This window comes from Xyrauchen texanus, chromosome 2 (genome assembly GCF_025860055.1).
Source record: "Xyrauchen texanus isolate HMW12.3.18 chromosome 2, RBS_HiC_50CHRs, whole genome shotgun sequence".
Taxonomy (NCBI): domain Eukaryota; kingdom Metazoa; phylum Chordata; class Actinopteri; order Cypriniformes; family Catostomidae; genus Xyrauchen; species Xyrauchen texanus.
In genome coordinates, this window is record NC_068277.1 from 35,192,091 (window position 1) to 35,219,736 (window position 27,646).

The 27,646-nt window shown below is 37.1% G+C and overlaps 1 protein-coding gene across 4 annotated transcripts in view; it reads left to right on the plus strand.

Moving 5' to 3' along the window:
- LOC127618344 (chromodomain-helicase-DNA-binding protein 9-like) overlaps positions 1–27,646 on the plus strand; it is a 101,885-nt gene that overhangs the window by 23,664 nt on the left and 50,575 nt on the right. For 3 of the 4 annotated variants that reach the window (XM_052090710.1, XM_052090727.1, XM_052090718.1), the window contains exon 2: positions 14,101–14,489. In XM_052090710.1, coding sequence (XP_051946670.1) covers positions 14,101–14,489 — 389 coding nt within the window. Of the gene's footprint in view, positions 1–8,921; positions 9,846–14,100; positions 14,490–27,646 lie in introns of those variants that run through there. The other variant, XM_052090737.1, reaches the window with a different exon arrangement.

The following is a 27,646-nucleotide window of genomic DNA, read 5'->3' on the forward strand; positions in this document are numbered from 1 at the left end:
CCCCTCTCCCGGATTTGTGTACCCAAATGTTGACAGATAACAGGCTGCGCGTGTTACATGACACGAGATTAAACAACTCGGGCAACGCAATGTCGGAAAATAACCATCTACTCTGTATCGAGGAAATTTATCCGATTTCTGAACCCTCCGTCCTCAACTATGGAGAACAGCTGGTCATCCAGGGCCATGAATTCCATAATTGCTTTGATCTTTTCGCTGCTCATACCAAGGAATGATAGGAGAGGCTGCTGACTTGTGACTGGCTCTGAGCTCTGGCTAGCTTTAGCCGCTTTCCCTTTTTTGCTTATTTTTTAAAAGGGGCATTTTCAGCTGGGTGATAGTGTTTTAAATGTCTAATTAGGTTTGTTGTTCCGAAAGTTATTGTGGTGGTTCCCCCGCGGTTTACTTTGGCCTTACAATTATTACACATTTCAAACTTTATATATTCTTCACTCACAGTGAAGATCTTCCACGCCAATGACATGTTTACGTGCGGCTGTGACGTTATTGCCTGCGCCGCTGGCAACAAAACGGACCGGCTTGGAATCGGAAAGGCGTGAGGATGACCGGCCGGCCAGTCACCGATCCGATCTCGGCTAATTCTCGGAATTAGCCGAGAAAATCGGCTAATTCCGGTCCCTGGCCGGTCGATCGGTGCATCTCTATATGGTAGTAAACAATACATTGTATTCTAAAGCTGCTTTTTATATTGTCTTATCAATGATTAACTCTTCTGCCACAAGAATGTAATGCATTTTAATTATCTGATAGATATATATATAAATATATATATATAATTTTTTAATTATTATATATTGAATTATTGTTATATGAGGGGCTTTCTAAGCAAATATTTGTATATGCGATTAAATGCAGTTAATTGTGATTAATTAATCGGGACATCATGTAATTAATTCGATTAAAAATGTTAATCGATTGACAGCCCTTATATATATATATATATATATATATATATATATATCACTATAAATCACTAAAGCAAGAATATTCACCGATCCCTTAGCCAGGGGGCTGACGATGTAATTGGATATTTTTATAAAAATATCATGAACATGTGTCTTGCATATTGCCCAACCCTAGGAAGGAACAAAACTAATTTATTCACACACATTCAAAGTCATTACCTTTCCAAAACCGCTAAACTGGGTTCTGGGACGAAAGGTAATAAAACACCAACATTATACCCGTAACAACCCACAATAATTGATATATTTTCCCAGACAACGAAATACCCGACCTGTAGCTCATGATGGAGAGAATGCACAGATGAAGTAGGTTTGTTGCCCTTCACAACTGTTGAAAAGCCATCTTTCAAATAGTTGAACAACACATTTTAATTGCACTTCAGTTTGAAATCAAGCTGCCTTGCGTTATTGTGTAGGCTATTTCTTAACGAAAATTACCACATAGTACCACTTAGCGTCCAACCAGCAGTAATACCGGTGTTAGTTGGTTTGAATATGAACATCGCACCGGTGTGAAAATTATTATATAGTGGCAAGTCTTGATGTAATCATAATTTGCTTACACTTAGTGGTTGACCGATTGAGTACTGATGCTGTTATGTAGAGAGCAGGATGGCTGATGTAAGATAATATAATACAATTTAATGATGGCAAATGAGACATGCAAAAAACTTCTAAAATTAGCCTTAATGAAAAGAAATATGACTATAGGGGGAAGTAACGCTTTTCCAAATATGTACTGTATATCTTTTAACTTTTACATTGTTAAAATACAAGTGAATATTCTGTAATTCTTTTCTCTTTGTTTGTATTGGATAACCATACATTGAACCATGGCGTAGCCTAGGTTTTGGGGTTGATGGTAATACTCAGAGGCAGATTAGGTCACCCAAACAAAACTCTTGCCAAACTATGAACCTATTTCTAGCAACACACATGAGCACTGCATTTCAGAAAATCCTCAAAACGTTGGAGTGTAGTTGGTAGGAACTTATTTTTTAAAAGTTTGGTGAGGTCTTCAATATCCACAGTCTTTCTACTTTGGCAAATAAATGTCCAATAATTTCCAAAGTCTGTAATTTCATACGACTAATGTGACACTCATTTGGTACTGTGGCCTGCAAAGGTATTGTTCCCTTATTTTTAGAACTACTGTTACTCTTTATTTGTATGCCTTAGCATAGAAACTGTTGTATTCCTCATAGTACCTAGGGTTAGGCAATATGATGGTATATATCAAGGCGATTATATAAAGTGTCAATCGATAGAGATTTTGCCATATCGTGATATGTAAATATCTATGTGCGTTGTTCAGGCTTATCTATGTGGGCAGGGGTTCACTTGATACTTGAAGAAACATTGACAGGGATTTTCAGGCATCCAAAATTGTTCTGCTGCCGCCCAAGCAAATTCAGTTACATTCATCTCATGATTGGTGATTCAAATGCGCTAAATATGCTACTCATCTGACACCCGCATGTGTGTTTTGCGTGAGTATGGTGCGCTATTTCTGGAGCTCACATGTGCATGTGAGTCCAGCAGGCTTCCCCTGCTCCACAGACAGGAGAGCGCATAGTGGGATACCTCACACTACTCAACCATTTTTGAACCAGGAAAAACCCTAATGTAGAAAGACATCTCCTCAGAATGTTACGACTCCAAAACAAGTCAAGAACATGAAGAGGAGCTCCTTATTAAAACCGGTGTGACCTCCGTGTTCTGGGTTTACAAAAGCCGTTACAGAGCATAACAATGTAATCTGTAAACTGTGTTTTGTTTTGTTTATTTTTGTTGGAATTATTTTTTTTTTACTTTTTATGTATTATTTTCTTTGCATTACTTTGAAAAGATCTTGAGTTTCTCGAGGAAGTTTATAACAGGCTAATAATAATTATAATATTAGCTAACAACATATCACACTGAAATGTGTCATCATTTAGCATTTTGTTAAGGTTGACCATAGATTATTTTATTTTTTTTTGTTTGTCCAGTTCCAAAATTACGTAAATAGTATAGTAGAAGTAGTTTTCAAGTAGCCTATTTAATTCACTGATTGGAGTTTCCAAAAATAGTGATTACAATGATCATGTTTACATGCACTTAAGCGGATTATTCCAGGGTTTTTGCAGAAAGCAGCGTTATGAAACATGTAAACGAGAACACTGATTTCCTTACGCCGTTTAAGGGATTAAGAAAAAGCAATTTAACGCACCTAGGATTCTCCCGTTGAAATCAGTTAATATAGTCATGTAAATGCATAAGCTGTGTTCTAACAGGTTTTTGAAGAGTGTGCATGGAACATACCAAATTCCCAACATCATAGGATGGAGCCCAACAACAAGTCAACAAAACATTTCTGGTGTTAGAGTGGGAAAAGCACATACACTATATGATACCCATTTATAAACACCACTGTAAAATATTGATGGTCCCTCACATTCACATTTATGTTCTCATACATTGTGGGAATACCAGAGATTTATGTATAGGGAAACCCCACTATTGAAGGGCAATTCTGCTGTACAATTCTGTTATGAAAGAAAGGTAAGGAAACAAACCCAACAACAATTCTGGAATATCTGGATATAAAGCGAAGCAACAGAGAATAAAATAGTGAAGTCTTCCTCGGATACCATGTTTGGCATTTACGCAAGTGTCGTGGGGCATTTTACACAAGCTTTGCTGTGGAGAAAGCTGCTTATACTGAAAAAGCCACATGTATACAGGAGTAAAGTGTATGCCACTTATACAGTGCATGTACAACGGAACACTGCTTTCTCTCAATAACTCGCTTTCTGGTGTCCATGAAAATGTCACTGTGGTTGTTTCATATATAAACAATTTTTGATTGATTTTCCAGAAAACTTTATATCAGGAAATACTGTATATCTTTATCCTGATATAATTACTCCTATCGTGATACAAGATTTGGATATTTTTGCCAACCCCTAATGGCAGGGATTGAAATCTTTAAAGGCTGATGACTTCAAAGAACCTAAAATTAACCAGATTAAAATGGCAGAAGTGTCATTTTTTATAAAGTTCGCAATGTTTAAATGTTGAGAAACTGAAAAATAGCTTTTCATATAATGTTTTATTTAGCCTACATTGCAGGTTGAGTCTCTTTTGAATGTTTATTTAGTTGAAGGTTGCTAGGTTTGTGTTTCTTTCAGAATTGCACACTATGGATAGTATAGAAAATTACGTTCTAATTTAACTGGATACATTTGGAGCTACACTTTTCAACTAACAGTTTCAGTTCTATACGTATGCAAAGGCGGCTTGATATATCTGTAATTGGTGAGCAATCATTAATAGTATTGAAATTAATTTGATTACATTTGAAACTGTATTTATTGATTTAATATTTATTGATTTAATATTTTCATGGGTAAAGGATTATGATTGCATACTGTATGTGGGCATCATGAAGTCACAGTGGACAATATCAGTCTTTGAGTCTGATCTAGATATGCACAAAAATACTTTAAATGAATCACTTTGTAATTTTTGTTGTGTGTGTTTGTGTGCGTGTGTACGTATTACAGTATATAGAGGGGGTTTGTATTGTGCTCTGTCTGTGTCATAATAGCTGCCATGTTTAATGGGTTCAGGAAACCATTGCTACACATCAGGCCCTCCCTCATTATTCCTCTCTCACTCTCCCTCCCCCAAGCTCTATCTGCTGTACTACCCATTAGTCTGCAGGTCTAGTCCTAATTATGGATTCTAAACTCTCTCTGGTCCTGACAGTACAATTCATTTTCACCTAAGCAGGACACATATTTTAGGTTGTGAGCAGGGATATCATTACAGTGTTACACTGTTACAAAAGGTCTAGATAAAAGTGAGATAACTTACATCTTTAATATGGCATGGGTGTATAAAAAACGTAATATTTAAGTAGGATTTCAGGAAAGTGTTTTCGATAAGGAAATTTAAATATAAAGAGGAAGTTCATTATTCACAGGAAAGGGAACAAACCGTTTACTAGGTTTTTACATTTTCTGATAAAAATGTAGGTTTTGTTTGCCCGTGCCAAATTCGCTTCCATGATGCTAGGATGTTGTGGGTGGTTGTTCATGTGATTTTAGGGGCTCAATTTAAAAGAGCCCACCCTCAAATCTTTATGATATTCTTGTCTTTACATATAGTTCGGGTGCCTTATATGTAAGTCGATGATATTTTTTTTCACCCGTTGTTTCAATCATACAAGGTGTACTAGAAGGTGTAAGATGATGGAATTTCACTCTTTATGCTACTGCTCCGATATCTGGAATCAGGGACTAAAAATGTTCCTGACTGAAAAAAGTAAGGAATAAGAAAACCGAACGCAAATAAAAAAAAATGTAGAGCGTAACCAAAGAATGGGAAATAAGTGCCATTCAATGGTCTGTAGTGTAAATGTTATTTTAACATTTTGTAACCGGTTAATAGCTTGTTAATTTCATTCTGAATTTTGTTTTCGAAATGACACCACTTCCGGTTGCCCAAAAAAATTAGGCTTCTCTCTTTTTAGTTGTTTGATTCTGTAGTTTGATTCTGTAGGAAACCGCTTCATCACACATTTCTTTGCCATTAAGACAACTATATATATTTACTACGTAATTTATAGATGCACGGTTAATCCAGATACAAGGAACAATATTGAGGTAAAAAGTACTTTTCTCAATTGTTTGCAAGTCTTCGCTGAATTATTGTTAGATATAATGCACTGATACAGATTTGATGCTGCTCGGTACAAAAATGTTTAAATTGTTATTACATGTTTAAAATAAGATTGGCCCACATAAGATGATGTTTAGTCCAAACAAGCAGTGTATGTGTGCTGGGCTATTACTGTCATTGATTTTAGATGGCCAGATGTATATTTGAAATATTGAAAATACTTTTGGGGATATATTTAATATTAAGAATTTTTTTATATTTACATTCTACATTTTTTTACAGTGTTACCCCTAGGATTTGTTTTAGCAGCGGTGCTGTTGTGCGCGCGTCCACAAGCCCACAACACCGGACCCGTATTAATGCATATTGGTCGAGGAATAGCTTAAAACAGGTCTGTCAGTTTCAGCCTGGACCACATCAGGTTTTATTTCTGCCCTCAAAGGGCCTGTTGAAAATGTTGCACCAGCTTTTGTATTACCCTTGCAATTACCAATAATATAACGTATTGAAATTCACATTTGACAATACAGTTGATATTAAGGTTAGGATGCAGATGAAAATTATGATATTAACATCTGTGACATCTGTGGAAAAAATGCAACACCTAATTTGTATATGGCTAAATATAAATATTCAGACAGTGTGACTAAGTTGGGTCTTCTTTACAGATTCCTTTCACCAGACTCCTACTGACGAAACTTTCTGAAGGCAAATTTCTGAAGGCAAACAAAACAACTTACATTTTCCTACAATCAGAGAGCTTTATAAGAGAACACATTTTATACAGTTGGAAAACTCATTGCTTGGTCCATAATAATAATTAAAATATACAATAGTCCTTCCATAATATCCAAAGTTTTAACAATATTTGTAACAAGTTCATGGTAACCATGTAAAACCATGCATGGCTCCTGACTACCATGGTTAGTAATTATGGTTTCTATATAACAAACCATGGCATTTTTGTAATGAAAAAACAGTAGTCTAAATACATTTAGAAACTTTTTCTGCAACAAATACCATAGTTAGTACAGTTAGTGTTACGACAGTAAATCCATGGCACATTTTTGTAAGTGTTGTAATTTGAGATGTGAATAGCCTTCTAATTGATGTTTTCTCATTTTCTTTGTCAGAGCAGTTTAGAATGTGGTGGTTGCTGTTTGTTTTTAACTAGTTTCATCACCAAGACATAAGAGGTTTGCAACATACAATTCTGTTCCACATTCAAAAGGGTTTTGCAATCCCCGCAGCGCATCTTACTGGTTCACATGCACATTTAAAATAGTCTGTGCGGTTGAGATCACTTCAAATTACCGCACCTGCTCTGTGCACATGCTGCTCTATCCACGAATGAGTTGTGTTGAAAATGTATCCTTTTACACTGTTTCATTCTGCTTTTGAAGTGAGCAAAATGCACTCCAAAACATACAGATGACAGGGGAAGGCTCATATTCATGAGGAAAGCTCTAACTGATTGTTTAGTGAAACGTTGCTATCCCCTGCCATTCTACATTTCAGAAATGAGCTCACAGGCTACTTGAACGGAAGCTAGTTTGACACGTGTGCTATGCAATGACATCACTGTGAGTGTGTGCCTGTATTAGTGTGTGTGTGTGAGGTGGGGACTCTTTTGCAGTGTACAAAGCGCACATCTGACTGAGGCTAGTAAGCGGTATGTTGCGTTAAGAATATTAAATGAACCTTGTAAAATCACAAGAATGGCGCTCAATATCACCCACCCTTAGCACAGAGTACTCTCATTTAAAAAAAGAACATTATTAACCGTTCTTTAATTTCATTCTAACTGGTTACCAATTGGAAAGGAGGCAGCGGAACACTGGAATGGAATGATAAAATACAGTTTCTGCTCAGAATGAACCGAAATGAAAAACATTTAGTTTTTAGTCCCTGTCTGGAGTAGTTACAGGTAGTAAGACAAAGGATTGAGAAGATTATTGATGATGTAGGTCCTAACTTGTTGAAAGGAGATACATACAGTATGTTAATGTCATATTTCAGTTTCTCCCAGGTTGATGATAAATATTGTCCCTTATATGTAAACACTGTAAATATCCTTGTAAATTAGTTTTGGGCCAAAGAAAAGGTCTGACAGTGGGTGGGTTTGTAAATAAGTTGCATAGATGGAGAACCAGATTAATAGCTCCCTTTCTCTCTCTCTGCATAGCTGAACTCCTCCTAATATCTTGGTGCTGCTATTTCATCTAATTTACATATTAACTGTTTCGTTGCCATGGTACAGAGGTTGTTTGACCTTGTCCCTTATATACAACCATGTCGAAACCTGTTAAGGTTCTAGAAATGTAGAAATAACATTTTGCCATTGCCACATTCTCTTCGTAACTCATGAGGATATTGAAAGAAAATCCTATTTTGTGTGTTACAGGTCTGCTGTCATTTCATGATGGCACTCTTTAAAATACATTTTAATATATGTTCTTGGATGTTTATTAAGGTCTGAGTTTGAGTTGTTCCCAGCAGTCCAAACTTCAAGGCCTTGTTATCTCTCTCTCTCTCTCTCTCTACTATAATGCTAGAAAAAAATACACCCATGCACAAACAACGATACAGCTATGTTACCTAGTGAGGCACATAGTTGTGTAGTTGTTCTTGTCTCTCGGAAGAGTCTTGTCTTAACCTTGTAGAAGTTGCTCTTTCTCGAAGCCACAGCTTATCTCTCTGCCGCTCCGTAAGATTCTTACGTTAAGCTGACCCACTTTTGTGCTTGTCCTTGTGCATGATTTCAGACGACTTTCAGCATTGATAAGCATGTGGTTCGGTGGTTGTAGTATACCTGATCATAGATGTTTTGTATGAGGTCTCAGGTTTGTCTGTGTGTGCCTGTTTTACCTCCAAAGAATCAACCCTGAATTTTCATTGTACAGGATATGCTTTCATTTTTTACTGATTGTGTATGTGTGGCCACAAGTGGTTTGGTACCATGCACGTGGAGAGCTACACATGGCCAATGCTCACACTTTGGTAAAGTGGAGACACGTCCTCATTTCCCCTTGAGTTTCGGTTGTCACTTCCTGTGAGCGCAGTCAATCCAGCTGCACACAGCAGCACACTGCACTCATGCCAGCTGCATTCTCTTGTGGGATTTACTACTGTGTGTGTGTGTGTGTGTGTGGTGGGCTTTTTGGAGGAGCTATGTCTGATGATAATATTGCTGTGTCATGATTGACTACATTTTAATTGTAATTCATTATTTTACTTATTAAAATTTGTGTAAAGCTATGTTTATGTGAGAGTTGTATTAATTGTTTTCATGATTGCTGTTGTGCATTTAGTGTCTGTTTGGAACTTGCATAAAGAGAAATTCAGTATTTTTGGGGTTAAATTGTGAATGTTAATGTAATAACAGCTAGCACCCTCTGCTGGACCTCCTGCTTTTCAATGAGCTAAAGAGAGAGAGAGTGAGTGAGCAAGGGAGAGAGAGAGAAAAACGAGTCTGGATTTTAACGACATCTCTAATATTCATGCTGATGCGTTTTGCTGCTTTGTGCTTTCATTTCTTGCTGCTTCGCCTGCGTCTCCCGCTCGCCGCACACACCCCAGCCTGAGAGAGGTGAACAAGGGAAAGGGAACGGGGGGAAACAAGTGGAAATAAGGAAAATGAGCAACAGAACGTCCAACTGAGCCAGTACAAAAACCTTTGTGTTGTAAAGGAGGGGTAGCTATCCTACCTTTGTCGTGGATGTGAAAGAAGGAAGACGAACAAGAAGTCTGACGGTGTATGCAAGAGTGTGTGTGAGAAAGAGGATAAGAAAGCCAGAAGAACGAGCACAGTTGTTCTCGGACGGGCGGCCGGTCGGAGGGAATCAATGAGAAAGAGAGAAAGGGAGGGCCGAGCTGAGTGCAGCAGAATGAGAGGATCCCGGACGAGTGTGGCTGCTTTATCGGTCTCTTCCTCATTCCCTTGTTTTCTGTGAAGTGCGGCTCCATGCAGCCCGGCCAGGGAGGAGGAGGAGGTGAACAGGACTTCTTCAGCCACGGACCTGCTGGGGGAGGGAGGGTGAGAGGGAAAGTGAGCGAGAGAGAGAGAGAGGAAGGAGGGGGAGAGAGACAGCAAAAGGGCAAGGCTTTTGTTGGCGGTTAGAGAGAGGGAAGAGGGGGGAAAGAAGAAAAGAAAAAAAAAACATGTCTACGGTGAAGAGGCCGAGAGGACGGGTGAGTGAGTGTGTGTGGAGGGGGGTGTGGGGTGGGCGGGTGTTAAGAAGAGGGGGGGTTGAAGTGGGGGAGGGTGGCAGGCAGGAACTGAACAGCTACAGGCTCATGCGGCAGGCTGCACAGTCACCGCCATCTTGAGCTAACTGCTTCTCTCCATTTCTTCTGCTCTCACTAGCATGCTAACAGGGAACGCTATGCTATGCTATGTTGCTTTGACCCTCATTCTACTCTTTGCCTGCTTTCCTTCCTGTTTCATTCGCTTACACTCTCATTGATGAGGCGCAGTGGGATATCGACATGTGCCACATGTGTACATCAGGCATTGCATGGCAGTGATGTGTGGGTGTATTTCTGTTTTAGTATGTGTTTCATTATATGTGGATTTGGTCATGAATGTCGAAGTGAAGAGTAAGATTGAAATCTCTGCAATGCTGGCAGCCTGTAATTTTAGTTATTTATAGATGTGTTACATGGTTGCAGTGCTCACGTCTTGCTGCATTTTTCCCCCCTCTCTCTCTCTCACGTCATATTCGGTCTATTACTCATTTTCTCACATACACTTTCTCCCCCCTTCCACTCTGCTCCCTCCTTCTATAGCTTTCCTTTTTGTTCCATTCCTCCATTCCTCCTAATTTACCCTTCCATGCCTCAAACGGATTAGTGAGAATATTTCAGTAGAGCACAATCTCTTTTTGCTTTATGGCTCATGTTTATCCACCAAATGAGTTAGTGTTTATAACCCTCCCCCACTCTTTCCAGATAATTCCCTTTATTTAGCCGTTAGTAAAGCACAGGCCAGGCCTGTTGATGTGATCAACAAAGCTTCACTGGCATGACTGTAAAGGAATATTTGAGCATTGCTTTGGCAGTGCCATATTTACTAAGAGCAAGTGCATGCAATAAAACCAAATAAAGTCGAAGAAATTTATCTTTCTCCCTCTTTCTTTACAAGTTAGTTGGTTTAAGCTTTAGCGTTTTGGCATTTTAGCTGCTTTCCCAATGAAAATGAGAAAGAGAGAGACATGGAGGAAAAGGGAGAAAATGATTAAAAAGGCAGTCTGCATGCCAACCAGCCAGCATGAATAATAAAAGTTGGCTTGTCTCAGCCTGCTATATGATCGTGTGGTGAATTATACATGGCGGTGTTACGGTGTTCAGCACGGTGAATAACAAGGGGAATTTTAAATGGCACTTAATGTCAAAAGGTTGCTGACCCCTGCCATATATTCATGATGACTGACTTTCTTTAAGTATGCGATGCCATTCAGAGAACTTGTGATCTAGCATTACCTCTATACTATTATTTTTATGAATGATATCCGTCTTCTTTTGATGTGCTTTAATGCTATAAACAGTGAATGTGTTGCCCCAGTGGTATAAAGCATTTTTCAATGCAGCCTGCCAAACCTTTCCTTCATCGTGCCCTGTAGCGGGTTGACTATGTGATTGGAGAACAGAGAATATTATGAAACCCATGCATTAGGAGCAGATGATGCTGCAGTTCAAAGATGGAGGATTTCCCATGTTGTCATCCAAAATGTGTGGGTGGACTCGGGCTTGCCATTCTGTAATAAAACCCTCCTGCTGCACTGCCTTCTGGAAATCAAATAGAATCTGACTATCTGGGATATCCACAGCTGTTTGTGTCTAGTGATTTTGGTGTTAGATATGCGGAAGTTTTAGTTTGGTGGAGAGATCACAAATAACTAGTTTGATTATTGAATTCCTAACCAGTATCGAGCTGGGTAAAGAATAGTTTGCATAGCAAAACACTTTGACTACGGCAAAATTTCTGGGTTCTATAGAGCACAGCTGGCTGGTTCTGGAGGTAAAAATCTCATTATCTTTTTCCATAGGGAAATGTATTATTAATGATAACTTCTAAACCATTAAAGATAGACCTACCATGAGCCCTAAGGTTGTTAATTGATTATACTGGCATTAGGGATGTCACAATGTGAATTTTCGATGGTATGAATATTGTCTGATAAAAAAAAAATCACGATTTCACGATTTGTACGATTATTTGCAAACGTACCTATTATGCAATTAAGAAACAATAAAAACCTCCACATACATATCACAACTTAATTTTACTGCAGCATTCATTAGGACATGCAGTTAACATATATATTCCTACTTTTAACTGAAAACAAGTAGGTAAAGTACTTGTATTTAAGTAGGTATAATTTTCTCTATCTTCCCTCTGACACCAAAACGTACTGTACCTTTTCAACAAAAAAGTATGTATACCCTTTCTATAAATAAAAATTTAATTAAATATAATTAACCAAAAACAAAAAAATAACTATAACTTAAACAATATGTTTAAAATAAAAGGCTAGGAGAACCTTCTTTCTTTATTCGGTAATCTAATTATCAGCCGGATAATCACAGCACTTTTTCGCTCACTGAAATCTTATTCAAGTAGGAAAAACTATTTGCATTCTGATTCACAATATAAAGCTGAACCCCTCCTCTTTTAAACTTAAATTATACAACTCTTTGGATTTACACAGTTTCAATTGACTTGTCAATTGATTCCGTGTTTGATTTTACCAAGTGTTTTATCCATCAGTTGCTGGAAAATATTAGATGTGTTCACCGCTTTTGCTGGCATTTTTCGTCTGCATGTTTTGCACACTAGATACCCATCTTCAACAACCCGTGTCATAGACAAAATGCTCCCAAATAGCTGATTTAATTAGCTTCTTAGGCAGATACGACTCCAGGAGATTGTTGTTCACGTTGTTCTGTTCAAAGTTCACATATTGCATGCCTTACCTAGACAATCACCTTGTGAACTCTATTACAATAGTAACAGCCTCGCAGACCAGCCAGGCAGAGGGCAGGACACACCCTAAGCGCAAGTAGTTAGACCCACTCTGAAAGACTAATTTTCAGTATTTTTTTTTTTTTAAATGGACAAGTTTTTTCCCCCCGGTTTTTAATACTTACGGTTTAATAACCGTGTTTTAATCGTGGTTAATTGTGAAATCGGGTAATTGCAACATCCCTAACTGGTATATGCTCCTGCTGAACCAATCTGTCTGCGTTATTTCTACATTTTTATGAGGTGTTTAATAATTGAATTCCTTGTGAAGAATTACACTACCCATAATCCTGAGGGTGGAAATCCACCAATCAGAAAATCACAGCAAACAAACCATGGCAAAAGAGCCCAACAGCGACCACCCACTTGCATGACAAACTGAGAATGGCACAATCAAGTTGGTCTCGTTACACTCTCAATCTACTTATATGTACAGTATATTTGTATATCTGATTTTAAAATAAAATTAAAATATATTGTGTCTGCAGCTATTGTCAACAATATTAAATCATTTTAGATTTTTCCATACATTTTAATTAGATGATGTCATTTGGGATTGTAACTCATGCACTCATGAAAGATGTTAAGTACACAGTCTTGTACCTTTCTCTTTGTCTGATTTTCAAATACATTTTTGCTTTAAATCCAATTTTGAAATATGAGCAAACTTGGCAAGCTACAAACAACTAAAAGAGCTATAAGTTACCTTTGCATTGGCAGATTGACAATCATGAGTCCCCATGTACTAAAGCCCTTCAACCAGCATGGTTGAGTACGGTTATATAAAAGTGCAGAGAATTCCAGGCCGAGAACGGTTTATATTTGTGCCGTGCCGAACCGTGCTAAAGTGTAAATGCTACTGTTACCATTCTCTACTGTGCTCAAAACCATTCGGCCTGATGGTGGAGCAGCTTTTATTTCCAGGCGGACTGATAAAAAAAAATAAAAAAAGCCCAATTTTTTTTTTTATCTAATCTGAAAATAAGCCAGTCAAGACTGAGGCTGTTTGGTTGAAGTTGACAAAATGGCAGACTGCTCCTTTACTTTATTTACAGACTTTGTCCTCCTTAATAAGAAACCAACATCCGCTACAGTCCAAGTTTTATGGGTCATGGCTTGTGGAGATTAATTTAATTCAGCTCATAGTTCTGTTTCATGTCCAATGGCGCTCTCATTCGTATCTTAATGAGTGTTTTGTTCAACACAAACTTACCATATACAATTTTTAAATCCTGAAACAGAAGCATATCATTTGGCTTTCTATACAGTCCTTTGTACAGCTCCAGATGAAGCAGGCTCTGTGGATGACACCGATAATTGCAGCAGCTGTCCAATTGATGTTCATCCACATGTAGAGATAGATGCCTCTGTAAACTCTGTTGAGGTTTTGGTAGTAATAGCTTTTTCCTTCTCTTGTTGTAGCCTCCAAAGAACACTAATGGTCCCAACAGTCAGGCACGGGTGCTCAGCCCACCAGTGAAGAGTAGCTCCTCTTCTTCCTCTTCATCGTCCTCATATGTATCCGTGTCAGAGAAACCGGTTCAGAAGCAACAGCAGCAGCAGCAGATGGAGGCATCCATCTCAGAAGATAAACAACTGAAGGCCAATCGAATAATCTCTGAGGCCATCGCTAAAGCAAGAGAAAGAGGAGAGAGAAATATCCCACGTGTCATGAGTCCCGACAGCTTCCCATCTTCATCGTCACAACATCGTCACAGGGCAGGTGCTTCTAAGTCCAAAGGCAAGAATAAGAGGTCCAAGAATGCCCGGATTGTGTCGTCCTCCAAGCCCAAACAAAAGGCTCAAATTGGGTAAGACCACTTTGACATTCTCCCCAAGCTGGTGGATGCTGGTGACATTTAATTTGTTTGGTTTGTTTGTTAGCGAGCTGTGAGGGAGAGTGTTATGGACGTTTCTGTCATTATCTGGCTGAGTAATCAAATCAAATCAAATCAAATCACTTTATTGTCACACTACCATGTACACAAGTGCAACAGTAGGTGAAATTCTTGTGTGCAGTTCTGAGCAACATAGCAGTCATGACAGTGACGAGACATATACCAATTACAATAAACAACATACTTACACAACAACAATTTACATATCAAATGTACACATACTTACACAACACAATAATTATATACAATGCACAGTAAACAATACACACAATATAGAATACACAATATACAATAAGTGGGAGTATATGAAATATATATAAGTAGTTGTATTGAGGAGAATATATTGACAGTCCAGTGTGAGATTATAGATTAATAAAGTGCAGTGCTAATTATACAGTACTTGTGAACTCTGCTTATTTCTTCAGTTCTCCCAAGTTCATGGATAAAACTTCACCTGCATGTGTTTAACAACTTAAGTTGTTGTCTTAAAAGTGTTTTTTGTGTATTGGTCTAAATTAGGTGAGCGTTTGCTCTCTTAAAGATGCAATGTAAGATGCTAATACAAATTTGATTATACTTTATGTAACGTAAGTCACAACAGGTAGATGGTGTGTGGAGCGATAAAAAACATTTGAGTGATCTTGCATGCTCTCAATCTCTCATCGGTCACTCATCTCAGTGCTGTTTGTGAGAACCCCGATATTTTATGCAATACCAATAATAACAGCAATATCAGTTTATCCTTCAAGTAGATAGGTAAAGTTTGTGAAGACAAACTTTAAAAAGCCTTGTTTAAAGGTTTAAAAAGTTTTAAGTTCGGTTATACAGACATTACCAGATAGAGACAGACAGATTGATTATAAGCAAGCATTTAAAAAATTTCTCTGGAAGTCTTGAGGTTTGTGGTCCTGAGGACTAACATACTTTACGGGCCATATAATTCACAAAACTATACAAGCAGAAAGGCATTTTTTATATAACTAGAAGTAGGCTGAGATCTTGGAGATTAACTTGATTTAGAGTTAGTTTGGTTTCTCTGTGAGAAATCAACAATCACAACAATCACAATTATCTGTGAGGTGAATGAAAAATTAGGCCAAACTCACACAATCATGATGAAGGAACAAACAAGAGCTAAACAGAATCTGCAGTTCTCCCATCCATGTCACGTTTAATGATAGTACCAGATATGTAACACAGACAGCCCCTTCTTGAGAGTTTTAATAGATCATAAGGCTGGACCGAACATGCAGAGCTTATTGACATCATGATGTCATCTGATCTGTGTTAATAATATAGGACTGAATTGAAGAACATCACATGAGCTTTCTAGGTCATATGCAATATGTGAAGGCCATTGCAAAGTTTGTGCTACCATGTTGCTTAGCTCATCCAGCTCATTTTATGTTCAGACTAGATGCTGCTTTTTTTTCTATGAAGGCTACACACTCACCTGTGGTCCATTGCTAAGATTGCGAAGATTGGATGATAATGTTTAGCATTCCCACTGAGCTTGTAAAAGCAGTGTGCTGAATTCCTTCTGTGAATTGTTCATAGTGCTTAATGGATTAGCAATCTGACTGACCCAAATACTTCAGCAGTAATGGCAAGACAAACAGAATGTGTATATTCAGAATCAGTGGCTCACTGAATGATTTCTTTGCTTTTTTTATATGCTTGTTTTGAAATGAGAGAGACTTTTCAATGCATATTGAATTGAATGTAAGCTATAGGCTGAGAGGTCTCCTCCCTTTAAAGTTCTGTACTTGAGAGTGGTTACCTGTCTGGTTTGACAACGTTTTATTGAGCTTATTTTGCAGTGCAAGTATTGTAAACAGGATACTGTTGTATATGTCTCCTGGTGTTACTTTGTTGACAACATTATGTGCTAGGCCTACGTTCATCCTGCTCTGGCTCAGAAGAATCAGATTGAGGATTGAGCATTGCATTGTAACTAGTGGTGTTGTCACAATACAAATCACTACAATTAAATGAAATCCTGCAATGCTTATGAATTTGAGATTGAGAGTTGATTTTTTTTTTACTCGACATGCCATAAGGGTCCGAAATTAACTTTTTAGCCCACCAGCCAAGGTGGCTGGTAGATGAAAATATTTACCATCCAGTTAGATTTGTTACCATTTTATAATTTTTTAAAAATCTTTTTATTATTATTTATTGAATTTTACAAGTGGGTTTTACAGACATGAGAGACAAATAAACAATACTGTAAGCATGGGACTAAAAACAAAATGTTTTTCATTTCGGTTTGTTCCGGTTCAAAAGTTCCGCAGTCTCCATTCCAAACGGTTACCGGTTAGAACAAAATAAAAGAACGGTTAATTACGTTCTTTTTAAAATGGCAGCACTCTGCGCTAAGTGGTGGGTGAAATACCAATTGCAGCTAGGGATGGGTGATATGAGCTAAATCTTATATCACAATGTGAGTAATTTTATATCAAGATAACAATATATATCACAATATAGTAATTTTCTTTTGGGAAAATCAAGAAAAATTGGCTTATGTTCCAAATAAAAATATTATAATGTCTTTTTTGGGGGGGGGGGTAATACTGTCAGTCAATTAAATATTTGCAAATATTTCCTTTTATGTAATTGTCTTTATTTGGAGCTTGACAATAGACAAAAGTACAAAAACAATACCATAATGCCACATTTCACATTATGCTACAATTTAGTCTATGTTCACCAATATTATTATAAACTTTCCTCAAGAAACCGAGATCTTCCCAGAGCAATACAACATAAATACAAATACGTCATAATAAAAGCACTATTCAAAATACTAGATGCCTGAAATTAAAGAAATGTAATAAAAATATATTACAACTGTTTAGTAAAATTTAATATTCGCTGTAATAATAATAATAATTAATCAAAATATCACTAATAAGACAGCTGTTGTACTGCAATAATGACCTGTTGAAAAGTTATAGTTTCATTTGTTAAAAGTTTTAAGAATTTATTGATCAATTGACCAACTAGAAAATGTACCTGCTTTTTGCGCTTGGCGGGCGTTTATTTCGGACCCTGCATGCCATGCATGCAAAAGACGCTATGCACCAGTCAAAGATGCCTGTGTGACATGTGTGCACATCATTACATGTCTACGTCAGTAAGACATTTAAACGCTGTCCCCAATGCTGCCTTCAGCCCTTGTGATTCTACTCCTAGTCTACAGTTTGCTGATGGAAGCTAAGGCAGATCCATGGGGCGATCATGGGTGGTCCATCAGTAGGGATGCACCGAAATGAAAATTCTGGGCCGAAACCGAAAATCCAGGATGCACTTGGCTGAAAACCGAAACCGAAATGTACTTCTTTTTTTTTTTTACCTATTTAATTGTTTTGTGTACAATTGTATTAACATTATACTTTTTCATTAATTTCATGAATTTAATGAATCTGAATTGAAAAACTACAAACCAATAAAATAAATCACACATTTATTGAAAGTAACACCAAAACTGGACAAAAAATATATTAAAACATTATTAAATATTATTCTTCATTCAGTTCTGTAAAAATCTAATTTTACAGATTTTATTAACAATTATCCAAATAATGTAAAGTTTTAGAAAACTGATCTATATATAACTATAATATATAATTATATATATAGATCAGTGCTCTATTCTGTTTATGTAAACGTATGTACACTTTAAGTGAAAATGGTTGTGCAAAACAACAGTGCAAAACAGCAGTAATTGAACTAAATCCAAAGGCAACAGTAAACGACAGATGTATCCTCAAGTGAAGAACAAGTGTAATGTAATTGCTATACACATCAATTTGGACCGCTTTCTATTTAACTACAAGTGACAGGTTTCTCTTCAAGAACAAAAGTTGCTAAACTTTCTGACAGTCTCTCCTGTCAGAAAGCTCATCAAGAACATGAGATGCTGCACTGAACAGTCTCTCACTCTCTGTGCTTGGGCAGATAAATACCTGTGCGCAATCCGCGCAAGCAAAGGAAAGCGGTCTTTGTTTATGCGCCCGAAGTCAAGGGGATTGTCGCTTCTGGCATAGTTCAGCTAGATACGCCTCAAGTTGTGGTGTAGCTGCGCTAGTTGTGGCACTGCTGTGGATCGGGGCGCTTTCCTGTAGAATCTCTTGCTGTACTCTGTGTATATATATCTTGAAAGTTCTGCTGAACAAACACTGCAGATCGCAAATGTGATGTCCTTATCAGAAACTTTGAAGAATTTCCACACCGCTGACATGATCGGCCTTTGTTTGGTAGCGCCGTGATAAGGGCTAGATCGATCCAGAGTGAAATCAGAGCACTGAGGGGCGGGGCGAGGAGGTACATATTTTCGGCTCATATTTTCTGCCTTTTTTTCTCTTTCGGCCGAAAACCGAAAGTGCCATTTTCGGCCGAAAATTTTTGGCAGCCGAAATTTCGGTGCATCCCTATGAAGTATAGTTTATAAAGCATGCTTTTGGACAGTCATAAATACTTCACTTAGCTTATTAACTTTATTAATTAGAAGAACAAAATACACTTTTTTTATTAAATAATTCCAAGCAACATTCACAATAAAGCATAAAAAAATGTAACTTTTTAACCAATCTTAAATATCACACCAAATGTTGTGTTACTATACACGCAATAAAAAAATAAGTGATCTGCTGGTTAAATTTCATTGCCACAAATACACAACTATTGCAATCAGTATTTAATTCGCACTTAAATATCTTCTTTCCCACCTTATTTTTTTCTCCACCCAAAATATCCCATCCACTATAATCAAGAAAATATGTTGAATGGACTGTTGAATAGTAGACTGGTGTGAACTTCAAAAAAGAGGATGTCAGGGGTGCAAGGGGGGCACTCATAAGCACTGATCTTCTTAATCATAAAATGACAAATGGGACACCCTAAGCTCTTGTGAACTTTTTGAACTTTAAGGCCACAAGACTGCCAGTCCATTTCATAGCTTAAATTTTATCTCAGACATTGAAAATGTCACATCTCGAGCACTGTGGAATGTTTAAGGTAATTGTCGAGGTAGAAAGAATATAATGATGACACATTTCAGTCAAGAAACTGGGTTAAAATGAAAATAGCAGACTCATACAGTCAGCCAGGTTATCTATAAAGCTAATGATCAGGACACTTTACAAATGCCCAATTTTCAGCTGTCAAGTCACTACTTGTGTTTATAACCGAGAGAAAATTATACGAACCTTAAGTCACAGTATTCCTCTGATGGTGTCAGTTTCTTTAAAAGTTTGCAGCCTTGGAGCTTATCTGTATGTGCTTTATTCCATGCTCATGACAGCTGTGACTCTGGTCCCACCCTGATAGTAAAATGAGGCGTGATTGGTTGAAGATAGAATGTGCTACGATTGGTCCGAATAATGTGGCCGTTATCTGATTGCTTGAGTAGACAATGGGTGGAGTCCAACTATTTGTAAATTTGTGAGCACATCTTGATGTTAGATTTGTTTCAAAATCGACAAATGCGTGTAGCAGTCCGCAAATGCACAGGAAGCGATCCACAAATAAATGCACACGATCCACAAATAAATGCACAGGATTCACAAATGAATGCTGGACAGAGTTGTGTTTGTGAGTTAAAAAATTTATTTGTAAATATTTTTTTTTATTTGCAAATCTCATTTTATTTATTTGTGAATTCTTTTCGTATTTGTGAAACTCCTTACATATAAATTTGGATCTGATTCAATTTATTTCTGAACCAACATTTTATTTGTATATTTCTTTCCATTTGTATGTTAATATGAAACAAAAATAACCCCATACAAGTAGAGCTTGATTACTATTCAATTTTAATACTTGATTTTAAAAAGCTGAAAAAGTCCTTTCAGAACATTCCTTCCCAATGTTGTAGGTTTCAATCATTCTGGAGGTCTGTGGTGAAAGAATGTTCCATGCTTACCCAATACACTTAAACTATGTCTGGATTTCATGGTAAATAAATCTGGAAAATCCTTAAAAAGACCATCAACATTAGGCATTATGGACTGGCAGAGTATTGATGCGTCACAAATCGCACATTTCTGCACTATTCACCGTAAGAAGTGCGAGTAACATGTTTATACTGAAAATGAAAAACACAGAATGCTTCCGTGTTGTAAAAAAAAAACAATTGAAGTGTTCCATTTGGGATGATACTACACTTTGAAAATTCATGCACTACTTGGCTGAGTGTATAGTGTAAGTGCATAGTTTATAGTGTGTCATTTAGGTTATGTGATCTGAGGATAGATTCTGTTTGGAGGATCTGTTTAACTTTTCCCAGATTAGTTTGGAGTGTTGGGCCATGGTTGCAGAGATGGGTGTTAGATCTTGCTTCCATAATCAGGATTGGTGTCTTTGAGCCTGTTATGGAGGGCAAAGCCAGAAACCTACTGACCCGCTTTACACAAAACAGCACGCCATAGCCAACATCTGCAATTAGACCAGACCATGTGATCTCAAGAGTATCACGTGGACACACACAGAGAGAGAGAGAGAGAGATAGAGAGACTGTCATGCACGTCCTGAGAGTTTGATAGAGAGAGATACAGATGTTTAAAGAGAGATATTTAATGGAATCAGAGTTCATGTCCTCCATTTAGTCTGTGTTTAATATTTGTCTAATTATTGGTTATGCTGTGATGTTTGAGGATGACGTTTTCTGTACTTGTGGATTTTTAGCCACAATGATGGTTTAAACATAGAAGGATGGTGTGTGTATATTTGTACATTCATGTATTTGTAAGACCTTTTAGGGAAACCAATAAGTGTGTGTGCATATATGTAGTCTAGGTTACAACCCTGAAATATCAATGCAGCCTTCTCTCTCTACTGCTGAAATCTTCCTCTCTCATCTAATGAGTGTGCTTGTAAGTGTCTTGTCTCTGATTCATCTGTAGCCTTTAAAATGATGGTGCACTTGCATTGCTGAATCAGAAACAAAATAGGAGACAAACACACACACAGACACACACATGCTTACACACACACACATTCCTATATCTGTATTTGTAATACCTTTTCAAACCACCCAGTAATAAAGCAAACAGTAGAAACTATAGGAAAAATAAATGACTATAATTACTGTTGCATTATTCTAGAACATGTTGTAGAAACTTGATACAGAAGTTCTTATTGTTTGTGAGTTGATTTTATTTAAACAATAGTTCATGAGAGGCTGTGCTATATTGTGAATAAATATCCACTTTCCGTCGTGCCTAACAACGTTCTTCATCCTGAACTATATTCACAATATTGCACAGCCTCAAGTGTCCTATTGCTTTTATAAGACGGTCACTCGTCACATAATAAAAATATTAAGGACACAAATGTTCTTTAAAATGTTATATTTTGTAAGAATAATCATTGAATGCCATCCTTCCGCCAGAAAATGTAGTCCCTGGCAGTAAGCAGAACGTTGCTAGGCAACAAGATGTCAGCAATGGGTGCTGCAAAGTGATACAAATAGAAGTTCCATGAAGAGGTCAGAGCTGTGCTTTATCATGACTGGAACTATCCATTTTATAATGATAGTTACATAACCTCAGTATGCTAATTTTTTTGTGTGACAAAGTACAGCAATTTAAATTTCTTCAATTCTTTCTTCAGCTTCAAGGAACAAAAACGTTGGCCATACTGGCCAGTTGGCTTTTAGGAATTGTAATATAATGCATGATTTAAATTGCAATGTAAGAATGATGTGACACTAGCTGACGTTTATGAAGAAAATTAAAGAGATACAAACAGTTTACCATAGAAAAGTGGGAAATGCTTAATTGAGGTTATTGCAGCCAAAGAAGGATCGACCAGATATTAAATCCTAGTTAAAATAATTATCTTACTTTTTACACAGTACTGTGAGTGTTTAATGGGATGTGTTCAATAAAGACATTAAAGATTATAATTATTTGCGTGTTGATAGCTTAAACAAAATGTTATTTTTCTATAATTGTGACTTTGATGAAGATGAGATCTCATTTTATATCCATTTAATGCAGAAAACTAGCTAATTCTAAATGTTCACATATTTTATCTTGCCACATGTACTCTGTGTTTGTGTTTATATACGATTTATATTTGGACTGTGTGTGTTTATTTACGGGCCTCTCGATTGAAACAGTGAGGAAAAGAATGATGTTCAGGGTGATAAAATCGCTTATCACACACGTTTTAATTGGTTAGCTCTGTCCAGCTCTGTCCATACACACACAGGAGCTTCGTAAAGACCAGCTCTCAGTCTCATTTCACAGCTGCTGTGGTGTGTGAAGAGTGGAGCTTGTGTGTTACTCACAGAATACAACGTTACTGCTTCCACCCACGCCACCAGCTTCTCTCTCTGATCAGGTCGCTAGGCAACCAGGAAGTCACGTTGTCTTGGAGACAAGTGAAGTGTAACATCATCCAAAGAGGAGGACCCAGAATGAGAGAGAATGAAATAGTGAGTGAGGGTTTGTGTTTGTATTGACACAGCAGATGTCCTTTTTGACAGTCATTTCCCCGATCATTCAGCAGGGCTTTACAGACACTGGGGACACTGCCTGACACTGGAGAAGATATTGAAAAAGAGATTTTTTTTTTCTTAGATGCCTTCTGTGTAATCACTTCACTCTATTTTCATGTGCGATGAAGGTGTGGCTCCATTAAATTACATTTACAGACAGAGTTGAGAGATTGAAGTAAGTTATGATGTCAGTCTTTGTTTGTGGTGTCTGGTTTTATTTTGTGACCATATGACATAATGTCTTTTCAAGTTCTTTGGAACATTTCTGAGGAATTTATTGTGTGTGTGACTTCTTGAGGGAAAAAAATCTGCACTTGTTTCATGAACACATGAATTAGGTGTGTTGGCAGGGCTCGGTGAGAAACTACAGTGCATACCATTTGAAAATAACACTGTGCCCTGCTCTCTCTCACTTAGGGTTGCAGCGGTATACCGGTTTCACGGTATACCACGGTTTGAAAATTGACGGTTATCATACCATGTACATTTGCTTATCTACGGTATTGAGAAAAAAATGCAACCGGACGGAGAATCTCACACGCAGCAGAGAAAATGTCAGAGAGAAGCAAGGCGAGGGGGTCTGACATGAGTGTGTGTCTGTGAGTAAAAGCAGTGTTTCTCAACTGGTCTATTCAGATTGGGTCACGGACAGCAGGGAAAGAGCAATGCCATGGTTCTCCCATTGAAGATATTTCAGCGGCCGCCCAAGTCATAGCCTATTTAGGACTGCCAACGTAGATTTAATGATAATCTTGCGAACAGCTAAAGCAGACATGGGAAACATACGGCCTGTGGGCTTGGTCAGGCCCTCCACATGGTTTAATGTGGTCCATGGCTCATTTATCGTTGTCATGTTCATTGTTGTCCTTTGTTCTTTTGTGTACTTTTATTTTGAAAATTCCTGTTCAGTTCCTAGTTTTGTCACATCCTGTTTTCGCTCCATGTTTTGTATCTGGGTTTTATTGGTTCATTGTTTGATGTCAGCCTGGTGTGTGTTTCCTTCCCGAGTCCTCTGTTTGTTTACATCGTGTTTAGTTAGCAGTTTTTTATGTTTGATTTCCCCATTGTGGGTTGTTCCTTTGTGCTTACCTGTTTTGTTAATTAAATAAAGTTTAAACTGCGTTTGGATCCGCATCTCCTCGTCTGCCTCGTTGCTCATGCGTTACAATCGTAAAAGTGATTTTATTTTTCATTGGATATTTCAGTTAACTTGCATTGGGACCCGTCTCCACAAGCGTTTAACATGCTCAGGGTTGCCAGATAAAAGATGCAACACCCCCAGTTTGTGATTTATACTTGCGCAAATTGGAAATATTCCGCCTAATGTTATACTTATTTTGCGCAACCCGGCAACCATGCACGTCTCGCTTTCTCCTTTGAACAAATTTAGCGATCTGTAGAGCAATATTCTGCCCTACAAAGGCAAAACGCCGTAACATCATGTTTGGTCAAAAATGAGTTAATGTCATTTTTGGGGTATTCAAGACCTCCTTTATCATGTGAATAAATATCGTGAGTCAATTTGATTGTTTTAACGAAAAATTAAAGGGCTATGACAACCGTAACATCCAAAACCATACGAGAAACCACAGCAGAACGCCGTAACAGTTTGTTCCGGCACGCTGAATTTGAGTTTAAGGTGTTCTGACTTTGTTTCGCCTGGCATCAAGAGAGATGTTACGGTGCCGCTGTGATGTTACTGTACTTTGGCTTTGTCATACTGTCAAAGATTACCGCTCTTTTATTGTCACCAAACCGCGTAACATACACACGACACATCTTTGAAATAAAGTGTAGACTGCCGACTGCTTGTTTGTATTATTACTCTGTGATAGCGATGTGATAAAGCGATGGTTCAGATCTGTCAATGTCAGTGACAGCCCGGAGCTAGCTAAATTTAATCGGTGTCACGTAAATTTGCACTAACGTTGACGCTGACACTCGCCTCACATCAGATGCTGAAAACAAATATTAAATACAGAGGCATCCTACCTTTCCATGCAATCGATATAATCCATAGAAGATATAATCCATAGCAATGCACGTCATCTGCTGTATCCACAATAATCCATACGTGTTTGAGCCATATTTCCTTCTTGCAGGTGTTCACGTCAGATTTTACAGCTGGTTATCGCTAACGTCCGTACAAAGTAGGCTAACCTAAATAGCAAAAGTAATTCCAACTTTTTTTCGGTATACTCTGTCTATATTATCTCAGAATTAAAAAGTAGTAATCCAAGTCAAGTTCGTTGACTGAGCATCTTGAGCAGTTTGGTGGCCCTTAACCTTTAACCCTTTAACTGTCACCCCTCCCCCTTTTTTCGCATAGACATGAAAATCGCTATCCAAACTTAAATGGTTGTATTTCAAGAATGCTTTGTCATATATACCTATGGACAAGTTGTGTTCCAAATTTTAGGTTGATATCTCAAAAAATGAGCTTTCAGTAAGATTTTATTTGGGCGCAGTAAAAAACTTGGAATGAGCAGTCTCTAATCTCTAATGTATTGGTCTAATGTTTAATTAATTATTACTCTATATCTTGCATTTAAATACATATACCTTTGTATTCAATTATAATTAAATTATCTTTATTGTGAAAATATGTATTGTATTTATTCATACTGTACATACTGTACTGCAAAGTAACTTATCTGTTATACTGTTTAACGGTGTTAGTGTTGCCGCACTATCCTGATCATTATAGCACTAAATAGGAACAACCAAAGGTCTTCTATATAATTTAAAACAAATACCATGATGACTAGACCTTGGTTAGGTGTTCTTATAATGGATGTAAGTATGGTGAACAGCAAGTAAATATTGATTATATGTCAGTTACGGCCTTTTGCCTTTGCATGACTCCTGATTTTTGGCACATGATACAAAGGCAGAGTACAATAACTGCCAAACAAGGGTCTAAGGTCAATTTTGAGCTCAAGATTTTTTGCATACAAACATTTCTTCTGTATAGCAACTAGTTGTGAAATTTTGGGAGTCCTACCTATAATACTTTTGTCTGGACAAAACAGAAACTTTAAAGTCATTTTTCTCAGTTTCACACTCTAGTGAGTTAAGGTCTTTTGCTTTTGCAGGGCAGTATTCTGCTCAAGGAAAAGTGTTGCACGGCTACTCTGTGTCCATTCTTGAGGCTGCTTGTGATGTTTGGTGCTACTAATTTTGTAAGGTAAACCTTCTCAGTCATTAAATTAAATATAAAAGTAGATCTCGGCATCATTGACACGCGAGCAAAAGCAAGCCAGAGACGAATATGTAAATGTATTTTTTATGTAAGTCCATTTGCACCTGTATGTTGTGTGCTGAAAGTCAATCCATCGAGGAGACCCGCATCATGACTCTTTTAGCATGTAAACGGGTAAAGTTTTAGAGAAAAAATAAGTAAACTCTCCCACTTTGCGACAAACATTAAAAGTTCTATAAATGTTTTACTTTTTAATTATTAAAACTGAATAATAAATTAACAGGGAAGTAGAGATGGCAAAATACATTTATAATCTCTGCCTTTATTCAGTTTTTTAATGCCTGATAGAAAAGTATCTATCTTTGTAGAGCAATATAATACTTAAGTCAATTGCAGAATAGTATCACTAGTCACAAATACACTTCAGAAAATTATTTCTGGGCTTAAAAGATACAAAAACCAAATCAATCTCAAAAGCAATACAATGTGGCCACCAACAGTGGCAGTTTTACTTAAAGTTTCAAGATGTGTTTCAGCTAGTATTTATTTTTCATATATACATTAATGTATTATTGTTATTACTATTATTTAAGACTAGCACACTGACCTAACCATGGTAATAAGGAGCCTTTCCTTCTGTGTAATATGTGTATAAATATGTAATATTAGGTAACAAACGGGATAATAATGGGCTCATATAAGTAAATATGCTCGTCTTTTTAAAAGGGGGAGAGAAAACTTCCTGTAGATTTAATTTGTTGACATCATTAACAAAAATAATGACACTTGATGCATGTCCTTGTCCTGGAAAACCATGAAGAAAACTATGCAACATAAAAGGAAATGCAACCCAGTATACATTAAATACAGGTTATGTTTAATCTATGGCAGGTCGACACTTGATTTCCAATGTAAAATCTGTCCTGAAGAAAAACCAGTTGAGAACCACTGAGTTAAAGGTACAGACAAGAGCAGTCTGGCTGTGCTGTCAGTATCTGTTTATTATTAATTATCATAGGACATTACTTTAAAAGCTCACACAACTAATGTTATTTTTCATTTAGTAGTTCATTTAACATACTATGATAACATGTAAACTAACATGCTTTAGTTATATAACATGATATTGTTACATGCTATTTTTTATCATGTTTATAATTCTGTTTATTATAATTCTGTTAGCTTTCTTATTTTTTCTATTTATTTATTTTAAAAAGGGAGACTTTTTTACACATATGTACCAAGAGTGGACGCCGCATCATTCTTAAAAGTGTAAGACATACTTTAATAAAATAAATGGTTTCAAGTTTCAATAATAATAAAGTGTGTGCTCAAAAATAAATAAATAAATAACCCTTCTGT